The sequence below is a fragment of the Vombatus ursinus genome, unplaced genomic scaffold (genome assembly GCF_900497805.2).
Source record: "Vombatus ursinus unplaced genomic scaffold, bare-nosed wombat genome assembly UNPS02009994.1, whole genome shotgun sequence".
Classification (NCBI taxonomy): Eukaryota; Metazoa; Chordata; class Mammalia; order Diprotodontia; family Vombatidae; genus Vombatus; species Vombatus ursinus.
In genome coordinates, this window is record NW_020949772.1 from 6,020,630 (window position 1) to 6,030,504 (window position 9,875).

A 9,875-nucleotide genomic window follows, 5' to 3' on the forward strand; every position below is an offset into this window, starting at 1 on the left:
TTATTATCTCATAACTTGGATTTTGCCATATTTTTACAGGTGGCTTCAGATGATGCCCTGGTTCACTGGCTAGATCAGTATAATTCATCTGCAGATACATGTACTCATGCATATTGGTTAGTACTTGAATGATTTTCAGAATAATTGATAATGTAATGAAGATTTAGTAACATGGCTGCATTTTTTTTTTTAACAAATACTGATGTCTTTGTTTTGTCAAGTAGTTTAAAGTATTAAATATTGATTTTTGCAAAGGCAGACTTCTACTTTTTTTCTGTTTATACATTCCCTATGTTCCTCATTGATTTTTATACTCAGTGTTCAAATTTCAGCTTATTCTGGTCATCGAGAGTAAATGTATCATCCTGTTTTCCAAATTTCCTTTTTATTTAGGTCACTCTTATGCTGTAAACCAAAACTTTTAAGATAGAACCATCACAGAGCTGGATTTTAGTATTTAGTGCTTGAGTAAGCAAATTGAATTACAATAGGAATAAAGCACCAGAAGTTCCAAAACTATTATATGTTGGATTATATTCTGCTAGATGAATTGCATTTTCTAATGGAGGTGAGGAACTACTTGTTTGTTCCTCCTAGTAACTCATAGGGTACTACGTATGATTTGAATGAATATTCAGTGGCTTCTAATATTCCAGTTGTCTTAGCATACCTTTTCTATCGGGACATCTTGTATTCCCTAAAATTACTTGCTCAATTGGTAGAATGTGGCCCATTTGGTGAAAAATGATAGAAAAAAATAGGCCTGATTTTTTTTTTTTTAATCTACTCATTATTGGGCAGATAGGTAACATTGACTTGCAGTGAGCAATACATTTCTTTGGGAAAATGGTACTGAGTTGAGTATTAGGAAAATCCTCCAGATTTTACATTTAAAGAAGCTAACCTAAAAATAGGCCTTCTGGTAATAACTTCTGCTTTTGTGAATAAACTGAATGCTATATGTAGTTTGACTTCAGTGCTTTCAGAGATCTGAAATTTTGTCATTGTGGATGTAAAACATCAACGTTTTCTAATCTCTTGTGCTTTGGGCTAGAAGAGCCTGGTCTTTGAACAAGCCTAATCTTTTAATCGACTACTTGCCATGAAAATGCTATTCAGAACACTAGTTTTGAACTTTATAAGAATACCCTTTCTACCAGTAAGCTTATTATGCATTATTAATCTTTCAATCCTAGCATCTTGATATGATCCTTTAAAGACATATTAGTGTTTTGCCATAGAAGCACTCAATTCTGAATTTGTTTCTGCACTAATAGATAACTTTTCGTCTGATAATTTGATGGAATATACATCATCTTCCACTGGGGACTGAAATTGTCTTTCTGCTTTAGTCTTGCCAATAAATAATGTTTTAAATAATAATACATCATTGGCTTACTTCTTATAGTAATAGAAGCAGCATTTATTTGGCAGTGTTAACATTTTAGAGTAATGAGTGTAAAATTAAAATGACTAGATAACTAAAGTAGTTGATGAAAAACTTAGTCCTTTTTCAAGGAACCAAGACAAACAAAATAGTGGTTATTTGCTAAGTTTGGATAGAGAATCTAAAACAACAAAGACAGATTAATGAGAAATATTTGCTGATCCTGGGATAAAAGTTATACATGAAAAGAATAAAAAAGGGAGAATGGAGCCTCGTGGGATAGGTAGGGGTTGCGAATGTGTCTTTGACATTGAAGAATCAGAAAGTTCTGTCTATTAATTTGTTTCCCTCTTTCTTCCTCCCCTCCCCCCAGGAGAGGCAATTGCAAAAAAGCAAGCTTGGGATTGGTTTGTGAAATAGGTCTTCGATGCCGAACGTATTATGTTTTATGTGGTTCAGTACTGAGTGTTTGGACAAAAGTTGAGGGAGTTCTAGCATCTGTCAGCGGCACAAATGTGAAGATGCAGATAGTTCGGCTACGAACAGAGGATGGACAGCGGATTGTGGGTAAGTCTTGTTTATATTGCTTAGTGACTAGTGCTAGTCTATAAGGTACAAGAGAAAACCCACTGCTTTCTGCTTTTTATTTCTGTTTTTTTTTTTTATTTTAAAAGATAAATTATATGCTCTAGAAGAGGTCACATGGCGTACCAGAGAGAGCACTTGGCCTCCGAGTCAGAAAGATCTCTTTTCGTCTCTCACCTCTGACACATACTGACTGAGTAAAGACCCTAGGCAAATCACCTAACCTGTCTGTGCCTCTGTTAGAAGTTACAGAAGGATGTAGTGATAGGTCCAAGCCGCTATGAAAAAGGCCCCCAAAATGTTCTTTTATTTCTGGCTAGGTGGTGAAACAGTGGACTTGAAATCACAAAAACCTGAGTTCAAATGTGACCGCAGTCACTTACCAGCTGTGTGACTCTGGGCAAGTCACTGAACCTCCCCCTCTCTCAGTTCCCTCATCTGTAAAATGGGGATATAGCATCTACCTCTTTGGGTTGCTAGGAGGATCAAATGCAATAACCTATGTAAAGGGCGCTTTGTAGACTTTCCGATGCTATATATAATGCTAGCTATTATTGGTATTTTTCTAGCCAGGGTTGAATTGTCACCTTCAGCTCTTTCTGGTAGCTTTGTACCTCTTCCACAATAGTTGGCATCATGGTTTCCTGTCTCCTTGCCCTTCCCCTACTTCCTCTGCGTCTCTTGAGCATCCTTTCCTGAGCCAGCCTTAATGCTCTGCAGTAATCGACAGCAGGAGGGAGACACAGCCACCTTTGGTTCTATGTATCCTTTCCACATGAAAGGCATCATAGCAAAGAAGATAGAGGATTAAATGAAGAAGTTCGGGAAGGTCACACTTACTTAGCTGTATGATCCTGGACAAGTCATTCTGACTTCTCTGGGCTTCAGCTTACTCGTCTGTAAAGTGAGGATAGCAGCATCTGCCCCACCAAGTGCTGAGGCCTGAACTTGAAAGCCCTGTAGAAGAAAGCCTCAGTTATTGTGCATTCTCAGCAGGACAGAAAGAGAGCAACTGCATCGTTGTCCTGATGGCATTGTTGTCTCTGGGCAGTTAGCTGATCAAATGGACCAAAATATGCTGATGGGTATCCAGGATGTGACCTGGAAAGGTGGCTGTGCCACTCTAGATCAGTGTTTGGTCCTGGTTCTTGTCGAATTACAGTGCTATCCAGACTTGGAGAGGAGAAGCCTTCCTCTTCAGCTGATTGCTGAAGAGATAGGAAAGCATCTCCATCAGCAGCTTTTTTATTGGAAAGCAAGATAGTTTTTCTTCCTCTTTTGAAACTTGTTTCAGTTCCAAAGAATGGCTTTAGCTTTTCCCGTGACTAGACAAACCCTAAGAATTTTGCAACGCCAACCTCTGGTTTATTTCTAATTACAGGTTTGATCATTCCTGCAAATTGTGTCTCTCCCCTTGTAAATCTTCTGTCGACATCCGACCAGTCCCAGCAGCTCGCAGTCCAGCAGAAGCAGATATGGCAGCAGCATCACCCACAGAGCATCACCAATTTGAACAACTTGTAAAAGGATAGACTGCAGGTTTTGACATGGGTGTTTCTGGAAAAGCTATCCAAGCATATCATTTGCATAAATATCAGGGACAGATTCCAAAGAATTTTTTCAGTTGCGCTTTCTCTGGTAATATTTTGGGAATGAGGAGGTACCTGGAAAAGATGGCCAAACTGAGACTCAGCGATGCTGATGGTGGTGCAAATGTCCTTCCCTACGTAGGCTTTTCCTCTAGTACTTAACTTCCCATTTGCTTTGACTTTGGGCAAGCAGGGGTGTCTTTTTTTTTTTTTTTAATTTCTTAAACTAAGACCACAGTTTGTGCAAAAATGTGTGGAATTTTCCAAACTGGCTTTACCTTGATTTTGTCCTTCAGCGCTCAGGGTTTACGCAGGACATCCATGCCGTGGCTGGGCAAGACCTCCGAGGATGCATGTCTTTGAGTCTCTAAATAGAGAAAATCTGTTTTGGTTTTTCTTTTCAACATGTAAAACAGGTTTAGAACTAAGCATGAAATGGAAATGGTTGCACATCATGCATTCGGGTTCTTTCCCAGTTTTTGTTCTGACAGTGCATGTCTTTGAAAGCATGCTGTAAGATCCCACCAAAGTCAGGGCGAAGAGGAACACACCTGTACAGACAGCTCTGTGGGGTGCATTTGTATAGGGTTTATACCCCTCCTTCTCTGAGGCAGTGAGTCCACCACACGTATGCCCTTCTTTGTGATAAAATTCTTAAATTCAAAATTAGTTCATTTTAATGTATTAATAATATTCCTAATGTGCTGCAAAAAAAAACAAAAACAAAAACAAAAAAACCGGCTCAAAGCCTGTTTTTCTCAAGGTGGCATTTTTCCTTAATTGGAGATGGTTATGGAAACTAAGTGCAAATTGACCTCTATCTTGCAAAACAATCCTCTTATTTTTTACTTCATTAACGTAATTTAATTTGTCACTTGTAAGATGAAACCTTACTTGAGCTGTAAACTAGACAATGGGGAAAACACTTGAGGCTTCTGCTGTATGTGCTCTTTGTTACCCAGTAACTTGAATACTGTTTAATATGTTGTAAGACATTTGTAGAGTTTATCTGGAGCTGTTTAAAATGGTAATGTACAAATGTGAATAGTCACTTATCTATAATATGGGTAAGTTTTGTTTTGCCTATAATAGTAAATGTTTATAACAAGTGAGGGACAATGTTTGTCTATTTTTTTTTTTTTTTTTTTGCTTGCACAGGTTGCACTATTGAAAACTTTTGAGATTGTATAAACCTGTCCAGAAAGCTGCAAGACACCAAAATCTTGTAGATGTCAAATAAAAGTTATTGTACTAACAAGAAGTGGACTCTTGCTTAGGCAGTCATCCCCTTTAGCAACAGTTTCACTTTGGGCATCCTACAGAAATATGTGTTGCCTCAGCACTCTGTGTAGCTTTCTGTTCCAGTGTAAGTAAGCTCTTCCTGCCATAAGGCAGTGGTAGGTGGTAGCACTGACCCATACATGGACAAGGTCAGTTTCCACATTGTTTCTTTTAGTCTTCTGGGATTGACCTGGAAGTGGAGAATTTCTCTCTCAGTATAGTTAGGTGCTTCCTGGTGGAAATTGAGTGCAACCGTCTCTTATGGTGCCTGGTGTATTTTCTTTAAGCATATACTTGGTTACTTGGACATTTCATCTGAGTTTACTTAACATGGTATTAAATTGAGAAAAAGAATCTGTCCTCTCTTTTTTGCTCACTTATCTGGTTGAAGGAGTCTTTTCATTCAAGTGATCTCCTCTTAGAGTACAAGGACTATGCTTCTGCCTCTAGTTAGACAGCAAAAAATATGGTCGCCCCACAGGGTGTGAGTACAGGGCACATGGTTGGGGCCCCAGGGTGATTGCACTTAGAGATTCTGAAGTCAAACAACCCCTTCCAGTGGAAAGATGTTGTGAGGAAGTAGATTCCCAAACGTCTTTGCTTTTTGGTGGTGTTTGTAAGTAGATTGTGTTTTCCTTTAAAGAAGCACTAGGCAAGTCCTTCAGCCTGCAGTTAAATGACACTATAGTTAATATATTGATATTTACTCTTGGGGTAGATAAGTGCTGCAAGGGGACATGATTTGTATAGTGTTTTGATTTCTCTGTAGAATTGGGCGTGCGTATATACATACATACATGCGTGTATATACATGTGTGTGTGTGTCTTTATAGTGTCTTAATGTGTGTGTACACACACACACATTTTAAATGACCAAAATTGTCCCTGAAAATGTCAGAGTAGTGGGTATAAGATGGCCTGACGTTAAGTGATGCTGGAGGTTCTGTATTGGAACCCTTCTCAGTGTGGAAGCATGCAAAACAGAAAACCTTGATTTGGGCATTTGATAACCTTTATGGTATACTGTAATAGTAACCTATTCAAGGAGGTCAACTTTTAAGAGGTGGGGAGGTAGGATCCTAGAGTTAAAAAGACCCCTTGCTAAGTAGATTTGATTTCCAAACTCATGAAGTTATCTGTTTGAGGCCTTAGCCAAAGAAGCTCATCATAGGATCAGTTATTTTAGTCTCACATTTTTTAACTGAAGACTTGATTTTTAATCTGATTGGCCTTTTTACCATCATGATATTGAGCTTTGAAGTGTTTGTGTTTAAAAAAAAAAGAAAAGAATTATGGTTCAGGGTGTGTTGAAAAATCACTGCTTCCACATTTTTTAATTCTGGACCATAACCCTGCACAAAAATAATTTTTAGAGGCTTTCCCTTAAATTTCCTCATTGCCAGAGAGGTCTCTGTAATTCAGTAGTCAGAATATCAAAATATGCCAACTAGTGATTCGTATTTATAAGGATATTAGTGAAACATCTTTAACAAAAACACAACTTCGTTTTCCCCTTTGCAACTTTAGCCATCATAACTTGTTTAATTTTCCAAATAATTTCTAGTTATCCAGCTCCTGGGATAAACTCTCAAAACTCAACATTACTTCACAGCTGCTGTTAGAGACTAGTAACTTTGGGACAAAAGAAGGTCACTGCCTTTAAATTGTACAGTAGGGAGTGATGGAAAGCAGTTTTTAGTCAACAGAAACAGGCTTCCCACCCCAACCATCCTCTGGTCAGGTCAAGAACAAGCAGAACATATACCAAGATGCGGATGGGGGCAGTGGGAGAACAAGTGTTCCCTACCGTTGATTGCTACTTTGGTCTTTTGTCAGCGGGCTGGAGATCTGCCACCCTAGTGAGGAGCAGAGCCCATCCATACGGAGTACGTGTAAGGTACAGGCAAAGAGCTTGGGAGGGAGAGAGCCCAGAACCCTGAGGGCCTTGCAGATAAACACCTCATTCTGCTTTTCTTCTGTCTTCCTTGCCCAGAAGATGGAGATTGTATAAATATGAGCAAGAAGTTGGAGATTCTGTAAATTAAGGTATTGTACGTTCCCACAGTAGAAAAGCAATTACTATTATGCCACCGGAGTGTTAAATAACTACCTTGATCCTCTATCCTCTGGTCACCTGAGGCCCCTCGAGGGCAAATGCTATAATAGCTAAAACTTGAAAAAGCTACCAGTCCTCTGGTCAGAATACAGTGTTTTTTAAGGGCACATAAATGAAGGAAACTTGTATCTATAAACATGCAGCTCAAGTTAGCGATGCCTTTCCTGAGTACCCACCCTTCAATCCTACCCCCTACAAGATGTGTACAGAACTCTGTATATAGACATGTTGAAAGTTACTGAGTTGAGGAATGTAAATATTTTTGTAAATGGAGACATTTTCCCCTCCTAGTTTTGATTTCCCTCTTTCCTTTCCCCCTTCGTCCTATTTATTCACTTATTGTACTACAGGGCATGGGAGTTTTTTTAATCTAGAAAAATGTGAGATAGTCTTAGCTGAATTTTTCCATATACTTTAAGCTTTCTGTTCTGCATCCTTACTATAGAACTTCAGCTGTTTTCGTGTCTTAATATATTTTTAAACATGCCTGTTTTGCATTTTTGTTCCAAAATTTATACTGTGCAATGCATTGGGGGTGGGGGGGGGTGGACTCGTGCAATTTCTGATACTGTCATCGTGTGACTATTTATGCTCCTTTATGTTGATCTTTTGATGCCATTATGAGCTTTGATTCACTCTATCGCAGACGTCATTTTAAGCTCCTCTGCCTTCTTTGGTGCATTTTGGAGTGTTCAAACTTCATTCCTAAGCAAATTAGGCTTATTCCTCCAGCCCTTCCACTTAAGACCCTAGATTCCGTTTTTATATCCCCAAAGTGCAGCAATTGAAGGAAAAGGTTGCTGCTTTAAAAACCATGCATGATCCTTTTGTCATCACCATCCTCTTCTATTTCTTTAGGAAGCCTCCACAATCAACACTTTAGACCCTGTGAGTAGTAGGCAGGAATTGGTGATCACCTTTTATCTGTTTGTATATGTAGACATGTGTGTTAATTTTTAAACAGTTGAGCTGACAATAAAGTTTGAGTTTTTTGAGAGGCCAAGGGCCAGGACCTGTTGTATGTAGTAGCATATTATTGTGCTGTACAGCTGTACATACTAGAGAGAAGCCTTAAATTCATGATTTTAAGTGGATTGGTATATCGAAGAATGGAGTGGTAAGCCGTTTGAGGCTGTGTTAGGCATTTCACCTAATGGACTTAGGAACAAATTTATAACCTCATTTGGGCGGAAATGGAGACATTTAGCATCACCAACCCAAAAAAAAAAATCTAAAACTGGCTGTTTGTTTTTTGACATTTTGGAATCCTTAAGAGTTTGTCCATGTGTGCACATGTGCTCACACACAAGAGAGAAGCAATGTATTGTTGTTTGGTCTTCCATAGCAAAGGCTATCACAGAACAGGGGTGAATTCGGGCAGTGTAGGATAGGAAACCCCCCTCAGTATAACTGCTAGCCTACATCTGGGGGAATTGGGAGGAGATGAAAAGAAATTACCGCCTTAGAAGCAAAACAAGCCCAGGTACCTACATAACATTTTTTCCTGGAAAGAAAATAAGTTTAGCTGTTGTTACTGTGTGGCTAGCAAGGGCTTTCATTCATGGCTGGATTTGAAGTGCAACGTTGAATCACAGGTAGTTTTCCTAAATATCACAAGTCGGGAAGTAGATGTACTTTCCATCTCTTGTGATATTTAGGAAAGCTATCTGTTTCAACAAGTTTAGGCTACTCTTTTTATTTGATAAAATCCTTTTACAAATACCTCCAGTGCCTGACCTTGTTTGAACACATCTTCCTGCTCCCTGACTCTGCCTTCCACCTACAGTAAAGTTGAAATCTTGTGTTTGTAGCATCATAAATCACATTTGTGGCAATGTCTGACACCACAACCTGCAGCACACTCTGTACCTTAACTGCAGAATCAAGCAAAGAGGAGACTTAGAGAGTGAGAAAAGACATCATCATTTGAGTTGTCTTAGAGAAGAGTGGGAAGGGCAGGAAACCAAATTCCTCACAAATTCAGGGGTGTCTGCAGCCTAGGGAGCTTTTCACTCCTAAACTTCTGGTGCCGATGTGAAGTGCCCTGAGGCCTCTGGGCCCCTGCTTACCCAGAGGAAACCTTTCTAGCCAAAATGCACCCTGGGCAATTTCGGGGCAGCACTTCTTTTGATAGTATTCTGGCACTGAAGAAGATAAAGAAGCTTGAACTATCGATATTTCATCTTTCTGACCTTGGCTTTTCTGGGCAGAGAGAACTTTTCACGAGGTACATCACATTCTATTTGTTGTGAGCAAAACCATCCACCTTACTGGTTTATGATGAAATGGCTAAGCTACTGATCCTTCTCAATGACCACTTGTATCTACCATCAGCCATGAGAGGTGGGAAAGAGGTACATTGTATCTCTGCAATAAGACTTGCTGTGGTTCTACCTCGAGCAAAGGATCCTTTTCATGTAGGCACAGAACCTCCTTATGATTCCGAAATGGTGCATCTTGAGATGGCGGGATGGATTCCAAAGACAACTTTCCAACCAAGGCAGATTGTGAATTTTGCTGACTTATCATTTTGGTGGTTTGTTGTTACTGGGGTTTGGTTTGGTTTTGTTTTGAATCACCCTTTTTATATTTCTACTCTGTTTTTGGAATCTGCCGTGTAAAGATTCTCACTGTCTTGGTCATGCTGCACTGCTCCATGCAACTTTCTCGTGGTGAAACAGTTCTCTGAGTGTCCAGAATCTGCTGTTTGCACCATTTTGGTTTTTAACTTGACAAAATTGGAATCTCATGCAATAAAAAAATGTACTGGATGCATTTAGCAGGGTTTTTACTTGTAAAGTGAAAAAGATCAACAGTGGGACATTATGGAAATCTGTATTTAGTTTTTTGTTGGGGGCTTTTTTGTTTTGGGGCTTTTTTTGTAAAATGATTAAATTAAACTGGCTAATACTCTGGA

General features: G+C 39.2%; 1 protein-coding gene across 1 annotated transcript in view; it reads left to right on the top strand.

The window, feature by feature from the left end:
- The window catches only part of SBNO1 (strawberry notch homolog 1), a 49,449-nt gene extending 39,574 nt beyond the window's left edge, over nucleotides 1-9,875 (top strand). Inside the window, exons 29-31 of the mRNA XM_027853580.1 lie at nucleotides 40-116; nucleotides 1,761-1,954; nucleotides 3,354-9,875. Of these exons, the coding sequence (XP_027709381.1) occupies nucleotides 40-116; nucleotides 1,761-1,954; nucleotides 3,354-3,496 (414 nt within the window). The 3' untranslated portion in view covers nucleotides 3,497-9,875. The remainder of the gene's footprint in view (nucleotides 1-39; nucleotides 117-1,760; nucleotides 1,955-3,353) is intronic.